The following is a 16,166-nucleotide window of genomic DNA, read 5'->3' on the forward strand; positions in this document are numbered from 1 at the left end:
GTATATTAGCATTTATAGAATATCATATACACATTATTTCAAATAATTTGTGTAGAATTCCGTGTAATATTTGATATTTGGAATTTTACAAATTATATTTGAACATTTCTCACAAAAACAAAGAAAATATTATAAGGAGAATTATAAAACTGTTGTTTGCTTTTCAAACTTTTAACCTTGACTCTAAGCGGGTTATTCATGGAAAAATACAGGTGATGTGTTGAAATAGTTTAATGTGACAATTCATTTTGAGATTTTCAAACTCCATATGCAAATATATTTTAGAAGATTATATTTTGAAGTATATTTAACAAAATTTATCTTTTTGAAGATTTAATAATAATTATTTGTATCTCTCAATAACTTTAAATTGATTTTTTTTAAAAATTATTTAGCATTGAAAATAAAGTAATGATTTCTCTTTCTTTTCTTCCACGTGTCTATATTCTTCGAAAAATAATTGCAACAAATACAAGATGAAAAACTATTAAGAAATCCGGTTTACATCAAAGAAATTCATAAACGAAGAAGGTTTATTAAGTTTCACACAAGTGGGACTGAAGTCATTAAATCCGTGCAAACCATTTCTTATGCTAAATGCGATATTCTCGATTTACAAGATCGATATTAAGAAAATTTTGCAGCTATGAATTTAGATTCTTTTTATCCAAAACACAAAAGACAGAACAAAACCATCTAGCAAAGTAAACAACCGCATCTTCATCCGCCGAGTTCCTGGGAGACCCACGTGAGTCTTTCATCGGAGAAGAACAAGGAAAAATACATCAACTCCGAGCCATCCGCACGACACCAAACTCGAGTGGTAGAAGCGCCACCAAGCGGCCAGTACCCCCAAACTCGCGCTCTCACAATCCCCCAACAAAAGATTGTGGCATTCAGCTCGAAGATGGTCCTCGCCGAGATATTCTCTTCGTTGGCGGCCTCTTACAGTTGTCAGTGCAGCAAATATATTGAATGAATGTTGATTCTTGCAGTGGAAAAAAAAATAATTCACCGCTTTTCTTGCGTACAATTTTTGCGTACACACATTCCAATCACTTTAACACTTTTTTTATCGACACTTGCTATTCCTTGATCGAATTTAAATCGTTTGTACTATCATCGTGGATATTTACGGAGTGCGGCGAAAAACTTTTTTCGCATTTGTAGTGTGAAATATATATAAAGGAATTTATCTCATCTCTATGCAATGGTATTTGCAGGGGTAATAATGGTAGAGTCTGTGAAGCATTCGGATGTGAAAATATAATAATTATCTTTGGGAGATAAAAAAAAAGATTGCGTAAACTCGTAAAAGATAATTATCTATAAAGATGACCACAGTGATTGATCGACGAGTGACCAAGCGCTGCTTCACAATGAGGTGTATGTTATTAGTGATGATTTCGGCGATTATGCGATTCTCGGTGATTAAAGGAGATGGACCAGGTAAGTTTTGCATGTGATTGCTGTAAATAGTTGAATATATTGGATTTGCGCTGAAATGCGAATTGTTATGATTGCTATTCTCTTAATATCTGTTTGCGGTTAAAATGATTATTAAATAAACTTAAATATAAAATATGTTTTGTAAAGAAATTAAAATTTAGAAATTTATATATTTGAAGTATTATGCAATGCGGCAATCATGGATATTAAAAGTGTCAGAAAATGTTATGATAGAATTAAGTTTATTACAATGATTAAAAATTTCAGAACTCGTCACTCTTTATGGATGATATAAAAATTAAGTTAAATCTAAAGTGATGCTCAGAAAAATCCTTTTTTTTTGTGTATGAATTGTTAATCCTGATGAATTACGATATGTTAACGCAATAAATGGAAACATTAAACTCAATGAAAATTTATAGCTATTGGGATAAAAAAAATAATTATATATATATATATATATATATATATATATATATATATATATATATATATATATATATATATATATATATATATATATATATATATTTATAAATCAGTAAAATTCTCAGTGTTGATTCATACATGCTAGATGAAAAGGGTGGGATTCTTGTGAACTAAAAAAAATCTCAAATATAACGTTTCAGCTTTTATTTATTTATTTATTTTATTTTGTTAGAATCAATCTCGCATATAAGAACTCAATATCAAAATACTCGATTTTAATTGAAATAGTTAAGGTAGACAAATAAAAATCCACCATTTTCTACATATTTTAACAGCATTTTATTTTTTTATTGATACGGAAGGAATTTGACTGCTGAGACAGAGTTATATATGTTTTTCTTTCTTTTTTAAAATACTTATGTTATGTACTTCCAAAAAAGAATATGTTGTTTTCTTAAGAATCGCTACATGTGGGTTACCAGAATATTTTATTACTAAATACAAGGAATCTAACATTGTGATTGGAAGAAGAAATTATATATAGTTATAAATAGTTTCATAATGGTGATAACTATTTGATTTCTTAAAACATATTTCATATAAGACTTATTATGATTATTATAATAAGTGGTTATATAATAAATTATTATAATAAATAAATAATATATATCATAATTTTTATAATATTTAACGTAATTTATTGGATTTAAAGAATTGTTATATACAATTGATTTTTGCTGAAAAATATTATTTTTTCACAATTAAAAAGAAATATGTCTTTTTAACTCGTTGCTCAATTAAATGCTAAAAAGTTTAAACTAAGTTTTTTTACAACAAATATTAAATGTACAATTTTAAAACTCGAATTGATTGACTTCCTCAATAATTGTTATGAATTAAGGTGTCATTATGACAAAATAAGAAATCGGTTATTTAGATAAAAAAATAATAGAATATTACGAGTTCTATTTCGAAAATATAAATAAGATTAAAACATTTTGAAAATTTAAAACCTTACGAAGGTGATTGGAAACTTTTAAAACTTTTCATTTCTATCAGAACATAGAAGCGATTACAAATTTATGATGAGGTTCTGGAACAATAATATAAAATATTTTGATTAAAACCAATACTCAAATATTATTAAGTATCATTTTAATATAGGGCCAAAAGAAAATATAGAAAGAAATTTAAATCATTCAAATGCAAAAATTATGAATTTAAAAACCAATTTGTTTATCATTTTGTCTTTTTATTTAGAACATAAAAGCACAAATTCGAAACACAAATGCTGAAGATTTTCATTCCTTAAGGAATTCTTAACAAAATAAACGAAATGAACTGAAATTTTTTGAAACAAAATTATTTGCAATGAGACCTATTTTATTGTGAACTGAATAATTTATGCAATTAAAGTATTTCATTCATGTTTTTGATCAAGTCCAAAGCTTATATGTTCAAACTTAAGCTTTTTTCCCTTATTCTGTGAGGGAAGTTTCTGGTCTTATGAACAGCATTGTAAAAACATATTTCCACATGAGAATGGAAGTTATTTATTTTAAATAAATAGAAAAAAATCTAATACAGTGAAACACTTAAAACAATTTTAGGAGTGTTTTTTCAACAGAATTATTTTCAATTTAATAATTTTATTTAGAGTTGTAAGCAACCAAAAAAAATGATATTATTTATTTTACGCACTTTACTTTTAAAATAAACGATAAATTTGTCAGTAAATTTATCCTCACCTAAAACCAAAGCGTTTGATTTCTTATGCAAATAGATATGAAGGATAAATTTAATAATTTTCCGTTTCCCTGAAAGCATAAAAATGACAAATTAAGAATCCTGCGAGAAAAAACAGATAAGTTAATGTGGTAATTAGCTAATTAAAGTCTTATAAGCTAATTAGAATTCGTTTGAATGATAATTATACAAGAACTGGTTTTTTCCCCCTTAAAGCAAAAAAAAAAAAAAAAAAAAAAACTCGCAATTTTATTGTGATGTAATTTCTTGTTCTTTCAGAATTAATGGATTTTTAAAGTTTTACTCACTCTTGATGGCTTTTTCTTCAATAATAAGGAAAAGAAAAACCAACCTAAATCTCATGTATATTCATGCGTTTGTTTAGCTATCTGTATAACACCTTCTGTGATTTCTATTTATTTTTCTTAGCTAAATTCTTTGATTTATTTAAAAAAATAAGTCAAAGTTGAACTGTGTGATTTGTTTGATATTATGCTTAACGTTTTACATCATGTGGAATATTCTTTTCAGTGAAATTACCGCTTTTTAACTTTTTGGTGATAAAATTCAAGATATGAATATTTTTTTTCTATTATATTTACACATATATTTTTTTTATGTTAGTTAATTTGATTGCAAAAAAAAAATAAAACAATTGTCTGATGCTACGAAATTTCATTGGCCGATCTTTTATTTGAAGATAATTTTACAATGAAATATTTATTTTCTATACTACCGTGAATTAATATATCTACAGAATTGCAATATCATATCCCGTAGTGGGCTTCATACCCAATGTTCAGTTTTCTCTGTAATTTATTAAATTATTTCATTTGTTCAGTTTAAAGCCTCAAAAATGTTTAATTGTTGATTTTTTTAAAAAAATATCTTCCTGGACTTCTTATATCTATTTGAAGTTCTTATATCTATATTTAAGCAAATAATGAAAATTAGTTAATTCATATTCTCGTTTAACAAAATAATAAATTGGATGAGCCAATTTTCACAAAATTTTTTTTTTCGTGATAAAAAAGAAATTTTTTGAATTTTCAGTAATAAATATTAACAAAATTAATAAAAGATATAAAAAAAGAAAAATACAAAACATCTTAAAAAATATTAGCCATCTAAATGCTTCGTTTCAGTTCATTTGAATTAAGATGAAAATTAATTTTTATTGAAAGAAAAATTTATTGAAATTAAGAATCTCAAATTATATAATTTGTTAAATTATTTTTTCTTATTGGATTTTTTTATTCAATTTTTATATCAACGAATTTTTCTCATATCGTCTAAAAGTATTAATGTAAAAATATACTGATTTCTAATTCTACAAGGAATTTTCTTTGTTATTAAGGCAATTCTTTTTAAGAAATTAATTATTTTAATGCTTTAGAAGCAATATTTCAAAGTAGTTGAAAATTCTTTAGAAATGAATATTAATGCAATCAAATCTATAAAATTCATTTTTGTAACATGAAAACAATAAATCTCTCTGAATGAATAGATTTTATGCCCTCTAAAAATAAGTTTCCTTTGGTTCAAAAATTTTGTCTTTCCTTTCAATACTTTCCTAAGAGTTTCCTTATCATATTTATTCACTACTGGAATTTATGAATATGTAGCACATTCTGGATATCAGGAGATACAACATTCCGTTCCTTATTTGAGATAGCACGTAAATGAGTCTTATTGATTTAGGAAAGTATCATCTCAAAAGTCAGCCTGAATACTCTAACAACTGAATAAAAAGAATGAAATGCATAATATCAAAGTTGTAACGAATTGTTGATCTCAGTTCTTTGATTGAAATAGTACAATCAATTCAAAGTAAAAGATTAGGTTAATATTTAGTAAATATCTTGTCCTACATGATTTTGATGGCCTTAGTGACACAATTTTTTTTACAAAAAACAGAACAAATTCAAAATCCACTTCAGGTTGTGAGATAAACAGCAAATAAATTGTATTAATTTCGGAATGTATGATCTCAAAAGTCATTGTAACTTGAATATACTAGCTACTGAATGTAATAAATGATATCAGATGTTGAAGAGAAGAATTAATCGCAGTCTAATAGTACAAAGTTCATTCATATTCGGCAAATATACTGAACTACTTATTTCTGATTTACCGCTAGATTGGGAAATCCATAGATACAAAAATTCAAGTTGTGTTTGAATATTTGAAGCTATGTGAGAGCATATTGAAAATAAATGTCATTGAACTTGTAAAATGGTCATCATGACTATAGAATAACCTCAGTTATTTCGAGCATATCCAAACATATCGACAAATACTATAGTCGAACATTTGAAGCAAACCAAACAATCAAAGTTTATTTAAAATACGATATCGTCTGTTTGTAAAAGAAATCTGGGATAACACATATTTAATTGTTAGTAAAAGACTCGCTAATCTTACGCATTTTAGAAGATATGCAGTCTTAACGGGGTATTATCTTGTTAATAAAGTATAAGATCTGATTATTACAGATTAACTAATGTTAAGTATAGTAGAAAATTTCATATACTTTTGCAAAGTGATTAAGAAATTAAATAATTTTTAATTCATATCACTACGCCAATACGAAAACTCAAATCAAAATTAATCACAAAAAATGGATCGGAAGAATTAATGATTCACTAGTAGGTAAACATGCAATGCTAAATTAGAAACTGAAAAAAATTAAGCAAAACAAAATAGTAGCCATAACTTCTATTGGCCCACAAGACGAGAATATAATGTATCTGTAAAAATATAAAATAATATTAATTGGAGTTCCCAATACATTGAATTTCGTTACAAAAATAATACAAGAAAACGAGAAATTTAAGATTCCATATTTTTTTTTTCCTTCTGAGCTTTATTTACATATCAATAAATCAATCTATTTAAATATGAAAGTAACCCTCTCTGAGTTGCTGTTGTTAAAACATAAGTTAAGATTTGCGCATTCGATATTGACTCAAGTAAAAAGGGCGGGAATTCTTTTAAAATGTCTAGCATAATAATTGGTTCTCGGCGATTATCTTACAAATTGAGGGTAAGTTTACTTCTTTAAGGAACTTCAGAAAAACTGGTTCGCATTTGTGTTTAACTTGTAAAAAATGCCCAATTATCAATCAAAAACCCATTCTTGAAACAGACATATGTAAACATAACCGTATTAATTTATTCATAATATCAATTTACAGCCCAGAAAAGAGGTAAATAATAATTTTCTTTTATTCACATTCTTATGTCATGTTTTGCCTTCCCTCATAAAATTACTGCTGAACTTTCTTAAATGCTTGATGATGGCATTTTCATTAGTTAAATGCCCACTAGACCATATCACATAGCATCCACCTGCTGTCATTTGGATTAATCGGTCACCACAGATTCTCATTATAAATTACTAAACATTTTCCTTTATTTGCAATTTTTTTATATAAGTTCATCTTTTATCTATTTAGGCAAATGTTGCTGATCATATATTTATATATGAATGATATATATCTAAGCTTACTATTTGCATTAATGCATAAACATTAGTCATGTGATAAATTGGTGTTTCAAACATTGGTGTCACTCCTTTCAGCGTTAAAATGATAATGCTAGGTATACATTTAATATAGTAATCTTTCAAATAAAACAAAATAATCCATTATTCTATCTAAGCGATATTGCATCGTTCTTTTTTTTTTTTTTTTTTTTTTTTTTTAACACAGATGATTCGTGAAGAATTTTCGCTTCTTAAAAAGTAGGAAAAAGGCATTTATGCTTTAAGTTTTTATGATATTGAATAATTTTATGAAATTTTCTAAGTTAAAAATTATATGAAATTCTATCAATGCTCTTTTTTTCGATGAAAAATAAATACATGTATCATATTTCCTTCGCTTTATTTCTGACCTCTCAGATATGATAGATTTAACGAAAATTATTATTAATATCTTATAAAAATGAAAAATAATTTTTTCCTAAAGGAATATGTATTCTCATATAACTTAAATTATTAGAAAATTCGAATATGTAAAACTTTTCTTTCTCGTGTATTAAGAATAAAATTATATATATCTTATAATTTCTTCATTAATTTCCATTCTGGAGCTTTCTAAATACATATAAATTACATTTTTTTATTCATTCATTCATCTCATGTTTCGTACCGAGAGTTTGTAATAAAATAAAAAATGTAATTTCATGTGGATAGTTTAATGCCTTTAGTGAAATAAAAATATAGTAATCTATTTTCTTTTGTTTTCATTGTCATTTATTTAATATGATACAGACGAAATGGCATTATTTAAATATATAATAATTGTGATATTTTCCTTCAAAATAATAAGAATATATCATCAAGTTTATATGTTATATTTTTTTAGCTGCATATCATAGTATGCATAATATATCCAAAAGAGGGGGTCTTAAGATATAGGGGCGGGAAGTTTCTTTGTATAGAGGGTGATTCTTGCCCCCCCTAGTATCTAGAGAAATGGTATGTGGGTATATTAATCCTATCGATGACAGGACCTGCCTCCTATGGGAAAGTTTATGCCGTGACTGGTGATAGTCTTCAGAACACAACCATAGCTCCTGTTTATGTTGCTGATACTTCCCAATCGTTCAAAATTTCTGTATTTCGAGTAGTGCAAAGTAGTCATATATGAATACCTTAAATATAAATTGCATCGGATTATACTTATGAGTTGCTAATTTTAAGAATAATATCAAACTAAATAATTCAATTTCATCATTCACGTTCATATATTTTTATATATTATATATAGAGCATTTGCATACTGTCAAATAACACGGCAAAAAAAATTTACGGGTGATATCAAGAAACAATAGATATTTATATGTAATTTGATCGAATATGTGGAAATATTTTTGCACATGATAAATTGCGTTTATATGCAACACCAGGACAGCATTACTATTAAAATTATAGGGAATTATATTGAAACATCAGGCTATCGGCTGTCGATACAAGGGCTTTTACACAGATTTGAACTCATACACTGGGTTGATAAAAATTATGAGATATCACTAAATAATGTGTCGGATTTCCTTAAGCTCCGCTGTAGCTAACCAAGACACTAAATAATGAGCCATGCTGCCTCCATAGATGTCCATAATTACGAAAATGTTGTCGGTGTAGGTTTCTGTGCACAAATTGTCCTCCCGATTCTCCCCATAAATGTTCGATGAGATTCTTGTCGGGCGATCTAGGTGGCCAAATCATTTGTTGGAATTGTCCAGAAATTTGTTCAAACCGATTTTGAACCATTGTAGCCGTTTTATAGATGGCGCCTTTCCATCTATAAAAATCTCATCTTAATTTGGGTAAATGAATTCCATGAAGGGTTGCAAGTTTTCCAAGCAGCTGAACACATTACCAGTGGACACAGTCAATTTCATGTAAAAACAGCCCACATCATTATGGAGCCATCACCAGCTTACTCAGTATCTTGCTGGCAGTTTGGCTCATTAGCTTCAGGGGAGCTGCGTTATACTACCTATAATTAGTAGTTACTAACTGCAATCGTTGAAAAGAACTGATGAGCACTTCACCATGATGGTTTTCCAGTCGTTTAGTGTCCACACGATTTTGGTTAGAGTGCAGGAGAGACGCTGTTGACGATGCCATGATGTTAATAAATGCCTTCGAGTTGGACTTTTGCTTCTATAGTCCATTAGAATCAAATTTCGCTGTACTGTTCTAATGGACACGTCCGTGCTGCATTACACATTGATTCTACGCACAAGTCGCTGGTTTTAGTCCTTAAATGCAGGTGGTCGGCACATAATACCAGAAATTTGGTATTATGTGCACACTATTGACACTGTAGATATCGGAATGTTAAATTATCTAACAATTTCGGAAATGTAATGTTCTACGCGTCTAGTTGCAGTTACCATTTCGCGTTCAAGTCTGCTAATTCCTGTCATGTGGCCATAATTATGTCAGGAACCTTTTCACATGAAGCACTTGAATGCAAATGAAAGACCTGCCAATGCACTACCAATTTACAAATTTTGAAAGAGATACTACTACGAACTATATATTTCCATATTGCTGTTTCATGGCGTTTGTTACTTTAGTGTTTATTAAAGAAACGGTGGTGTGCTTAATGCATAATTTTAGTTGCCAGTTATTTCTTCTAACCCTATCAAATTCAGTCATAAACTCTCAAATATGATTTTTACAAATATTTATTATATCATTTTTTCTATTTGTATTATTTCTCTTCAGAATTAATTAAAAAGAGTTATCATCATAGAAAGAAAGGATTATCTTATCTCAGAAATGTAAAAAAAAAAAAAATCTATTTATGCTTACTTTATACACATTAGGGATCCCATGTTGACTAAAGTTTAAATCCATCAAGTAACGAGGAAAAAAAAGAATGCAACTTTACATTACAGCTTAAGAATAGTGATAAAAAATTTGAATATTATATCGTTCACTCTTATTTTGAGACAGTGACATTATATGAGTTGAGTGAAGCTCACACTGACATTATATAAATTCCAATTTCTTCATTTAATTTATAAAATTTTAAATGTTATATATAACAGCTTATGAAAGAATGACTGTTTAGATAGCGATCCAGTTTTGCATTTGCAGATATTTAAGATAGTATAAATTAAATTTTCCGTTATTTGTAATGTTAGTTGGCATGTAATCAGTTGTGATTAAAATTAATTTATATATAAGTAAGCAAACTAAAAATAATTTAGGTTAACGCTGCTTTAGAATAATTTTTGATGTGCTTTTTTAATTTTAATGTTGTAGTATTGTCAATACTTTTGAATATAATACTTTTATTTGCATGTCAACCATCAGATTTATTTTCATAATTACGTTATGTGTGCTATTTTATTATATATGTATTTATGGCAAAATCAATGCACATAGACATTTAACAGCCCTCATGATCTCTCTTTTTCCCAAATTTTTCAAGTATCTGAAGAAAGGAGGAGAGAAAAAAGGAAACTTTTCGCTACCAATAACAGATATTTATAATTTTTTTCACTTCAAGTATTTATATTAGGTACTTTTTTTCATATAAAAACAACAACAAAAAAAATTCAATCCGTTTTTAAATGCGAAATATTCAGGTATTTTTCCTTGTAAAATTCGTAAAAGTTTAGTTAGTTAGTGTGAAGCAGTGGTATATTCAAAGAATTCAATACAATATAAGTAGTAATTGCCGATATTAATTTATAAACACTCGAGATAGATTTATGATTACTTACCATCTGCTTCTGTCAAATACATTTTTATAAAAGTAATGATAATACTAAATATTCATATTCATCTCCATTCCTACTTCAGCTGTAAATGATTTAGCACACTTCAAAACTTCTTTCAATGCTATTTTTGTACTATTATTGCATTTTTTTCCTTTCTGGACAGTTTTTTTTCTTGTGCTTATAACTCTATTTTTTTTCCTTTTTTTCTTGTCCTCTGGCTACATAACTGAACAAACCTCCTCCAAATTCCATTCGCGACATTTTCCCTTCATTTTTGAAAACTACAAACTCCCATGTCCAGGAAAGAGATCCAAAAACTGACGAAAGAAAGAAGTGGAATGTTGCTTACTGAACCGAAACATTGCTCCGCTTTGATTTTGTTATGGCCTCAAGGATTTGCTAAAAAATTTTTTTACTTTGATATGTCTGGCTTGAAGTGTCAGGAACTGATGTTTTTTTAATGATAGACAAATAAATGTTTAAGTCTTCTTATCGAATCGGATATGTCTAAATGAAGATTTACTAAATTGAGGTTCGTAAAGCATATAGATAGGAAAGTTTATACGAAAAGCGTAATTTCACTTTCAATGGGTTTTAAAACTTTTATGCAATGATGAAACATCAGTTTTAAATCTCTGGATTCTAAATTGAGCTTTCATAACTTTTTTTGAAATGAAAGAATCACATTGAAATTGAATATCAGTTTCCCTGAAATATAAAATTATTTTCATATAAAATTCTTTTATTTTAAATGATAGAAAACCTAGCAGAAAGAGAATAAATAAACCAAATTCAACTGAAAAATATTAATAGTATAAAATAATAAAAATACATTTATGAAGACAAGCTAATTTTGAGAACACCTACAATGTTTAAATGCAAGTATTTATTAGAGAATATATAAAGAATAAATTTTAATGAATTAAATTTATTTCAATAAAAATATATTTATCAATTAAAAATATATTTATAGAGTATATCAATTAAAAATATATCAATTAAAAATATATTTATAGAGTATATCAATTAAAAATATATCAATAGAAATATATTCTATTGATATATTTTTAATTAATCAAAATCAATTAAAAATATATTTATAGAGTATGTATTAAAAAGCCTTTAAACGCATTTTAGGCTTTATTAAAATTCAACTTCTTTGAATATGAAATCAAATCCTAAAAAATTTAACCACTTAGTTTTTATGACTATAATTACTTTTTAATGAAACCATTCAGCCAAACATAAAAAATTAATAACTTGAAATGAAAATTAAAACTTTATATTTTAAATAAACGTTTCAGCAATTTTCAAACAAAATATTTAAAAAAAATTCCACTATTATATTTCTAATGAAATAATAATTCTATAATTATTGCTTATTCAAAAGAATGCTAAACAAAATGGGAAATTTAACAATGGTTATTTAAAAGATTCGAATCAATTCAGACAAAAGGATTAAATGGTTGAAAAAGTGAGAATTGTTCATAAATACGCATTAAAAATTCACAATTATTTCTTACAATTGTTTGCTGTAATTAATGATATAATTGTAGAAAATATTTCTAGACTAAAGCTTTAAACAATGAACTTATACAACAAAAACTTTATACAAATATTTCAGAATGAAACAAAATAAATTCAGTTTTCCATTCATTTTTTGCACATATTTTATTATTACGTATAATGAATGTTAAGAACAAATTCATTATATGAAAAAATTGTTTACTGAAATTTTAATGACAGCTTTATTTCACAATTCAGCATGAAGCAATAATATCCTTCTTTAATTCCGTATGTAATAAACTCTACTTAATAACTTTTATATATTTGCGTATAATTTCACACATTATAAAGTTTGAGTGAGTAGACAATTATTATTTCTTTATTTTTATTGTACTTTTATATTAAGACTATTTATTGTACTTCTGAGACTGTATTTCATGCAATTGTCTGGCCAGTCTCAGCAAATGTCTGGCTGTCAACTCAAATAAAATAAACAATGAAAGTGTAAAATTTGCGAAACCAGTAACTACAGACTGAGTTTAAAAAAAAAAAACAACTATACATTTGTTTTGAGAATAAATTTGTTTTGCTCTTTAATTGTAAAACTTTATCCTTTGCATTTTTTCAAATGAATATTTGCATATTCAGTGTTTCCAACTTAAGTAAGTTATTAAATAAATTTTAAAATATATCGTCTGCTTTTTTTTCATAAACTAAAAATGATACAATCTTTTCTATATGAAAGTTTTATTAAATAGGCTGTGATTTAAAAAAAAATTAAAACAAACCATCCACAAAATTCAACATTTTTTGAAGTGAATTATTTTAATAGTAAAAATTTATATTGATTGATAAAAAAAAATATTGAGAAACAGAAGAATAATATAAATATTTGGGGTTTTATCTTTTAACTATGAGTTTGAAAATCAATTTTCCCCACTTGTCCTTTTATATTCAATTAAGACTTTTTATTGTACTTTTATATTTAAAATGAACAAACTTTGATTTCAAAGATTTAACATACACTCAATATTTATTAGACAAAAATAAAGAATAATTTATAAGTTTAGAATTATATTAAAGTATATAAAGCATTTTTACAATGAAATATTTGAAATAATTCGTACAAAAATACCTGGTTTAATTCTTATCAATATAACGGAAAACGTAATATAGAAAGAATCATCTTTAGATCTATAAAATTTTATATGAAAATGTAAGTAAAATTTAATTCTTTAATTTAGTAATAAAATTATTATTATATATCAATATCGCTTGAATACATTATTACATACATTTGTTAACTGGTATTATATTAATAAATAGGACTTTCTTAGAATATAAAAAAAAATCATATCGACAATTTTGATTTGCAATTACTTTTAAATTTTTATGACCTCTTTGGTTATCTTTCGCTCTCTGATAAATCATAAATTTTTATTTTTTATAACTTGCAAACTAATTTAATTCAAAAAAAATATATATATGAGAAATAAATAAATCATATATTATTATATAATAACATAATTGATATACATTATCCAAAGATAAATAACCCCATAAGCTCAGCGTCATAAAGATGAAATGTGGTTTAAAATAAATAGTTTTGAATAAATTATTCAAAGGCATTCAGAAATAAATCTGATTTTCTAAAGCTTTCATTTTTGAAACGACCTAGTCATGATTGAATCTTTACTCAAAAAGTAATATAATATAGATGCCAAAATCCGGTTATCTGAGGAAAGTATTAAAAAAATGAACTAGTCGGGGATCGATTGAGTCTACAAGCCTGTAACTACGATCACAGCTGTTACATGCAAGCCATTCTATTTACGTTATTAATTCTCTGGGCTTATTGAAGCTTTTTCAGGTAGTAGGATTTCAGAATAACTAACCTCTAGAAAGATTTGCATAGGGATATAGAAAAAGTGCTTCGTTTCATGTCTTAAATAGAGAAAGTGGTTGAGTTTGAAAAAAAAAATATTATATATTTGCAAAAGTGTAGATTATATACCCTTTAATTGGATACTTATGCATTTCTTCTTATTTTTAAATATCTTTCATTTATATTGTATAATCTTGCATTTTACTTTAATTGCATTATATATTAAATTTATCGGTAAATTTATTCTTATTAATTATATATATGATGCTTATTATTTATAATATAAAACTTATTATTTTTACATTAAAACTTTAATATTACTTAAATATTTTACGCATAGTTACATTGGTAGTTTTATTTATTTACTAAATTGTATTACGTTCTTAGATATTGCATTTTCTAAAATCGTATTTATTGCCTCAAATTCTATTTTATATTTTCTTCACACTTTTGGAAGTAAAACTAATCATGAATTGAATTGCATTAATTGGAACTGTGTCACATTGCCTAAAGAAGTTATAAAAGATAGTACTGTTTCCTAAAAGACATAACAGCTTTTAGTTAATCGCATATTTATTTTATAAACTTTCCCAATTTCAAAAATATCCCATAAATAATCGATAAAAATAATAATTTTATTTACAAATAAAGTATAGAATAATAATTTATTAACAGAAGCAAACAGCAGTGTAACAAAGTAACATCATGACAAACAGTAAAATAGAATAATAAAATACATAAAATTATATTAAATAAAAATTAATCTGAGTTGTTTAAAACTTTGATCAGCACGTATTTTTCAATTGTGCCCATATAATGAATTAACATGAATAATATTTTAACATCTGCAGAGAAAAAATGCAGAAATAAATAAATTGAAGAAGTTTAATGTTTTGTGGCAGTAAAATTGAATAATAAAATGCTGAAATAAATGGATTGAACAAGTTTATGCAACAATTTTTCACAAAAGAAAGAAAAATAGAAAAAAAAATGATTTAAAAGTCGAGTCTCAGACGCGGGATAGTTCCTAAACCATTGACTCTACTAACATGCAATAAAGGATTGATTCACAGTGATTTGAAAGGTCAATAATGAGTATTTTTTTCAGATTTTCTGTATTAAATTCTCCAATTTTAACTTTTAAAATTCGAATCAAAATTCATTTGATCTAAAAATTGATTTCTTTTAAATTACACGAATCTAGAATCGAATTGCCTTTAATGGAATTTAAAAAAATCGGTTTGAAAATTGCAAAAAAATTAGATGCAGTTATTTAGTGTTTAAGAAGTAGATCTAATCCATTATGCTGCTGAGTAATTGTTTGAGTAACAAATCTTAACATCATTAATATCAATAAATCCTTTATTGCCCAATAATGCATCCTTTTAAAATTTTGATATAAGAAAACAAAGATTACAATTGTTTATAGGAACAAGTATTAAAAATATAGTTTTTTTTATTCAAATAAGATTTATGTCTAGAAAATTTAGATCTATCAGGTTTCTAATCTTCAGCCAAAATTTATTCTTTATGGCCTTTGAGCACGAAATTCTCGATCTTTCTCAAATATTCGGTCTCAATTACACTTGAGTAATGATTCGACTTAATAATTGAAACTTTTACAATACATATAATTCTATTACATGGCTCAGTTAATTTCCCTGCTTTAATACCTAATCTTTTGTCTCAAACCTGCAGTTTAAAAAAAACTTTTCTTCTTCTTAATATTTTACTGTTGTATAAAGAAAAACGAGCAGTAATAATTTACTTTATAGCAAAAAAATGAAATTAAAGTAAAAACATTCCTTTAATTAAAACTTCTTACAATTAATCATGAATAGTAGAACGTAATTTGAATGCTACTACGAAGAATATTTCCTTTCTTTCTTTTCTTTTTCTTTTT

General features: G+C 26.1%; 1 protein-coding gene across 3 annotated transcripts in view; it reads left to right on the forward strand.

Moving 5' to 3' along the window:
* The first annotated feature begins 908 nt into the window (after positions 1-908).
* The window catches only part of LOC129981225 (neural cell adhesion molecule 2-like), a 1,216,049-nt gene continuing 1,200,791 nt past the window's right edge, over positions 909-16,166 (forward strand). For all 3 annotated transcript variants that reach the window (XM_056091976.1, XM_056091978.1, XM_056091979.1), the window contains exon 1: positions 909-1,449. In XM_056091976.1, coding sequence (XP_055947951.1) covers positions 1,335-1,449 — 115 coding nt within the window. In that variant the 5' untranslated portion in view covers positions 909-1,334. The remainder of the gene's footprint in view (positions 1,450-16,166) is intronic.

The sequence above is a fragment of the Argiope bruennichi genome, chromosome 8 (assembly GCF_947563725.1).
Source record: "Argiope bruennichi chromosome 8, qqArgBrue1.1, whole genome shotgun sequence".
Taxonomy (NCBI): Eukaryota; Metazoa; Arthropoda; class Arachnida; order Araneae; family Araneidae; genus Argiope; species Argiope bruennichi.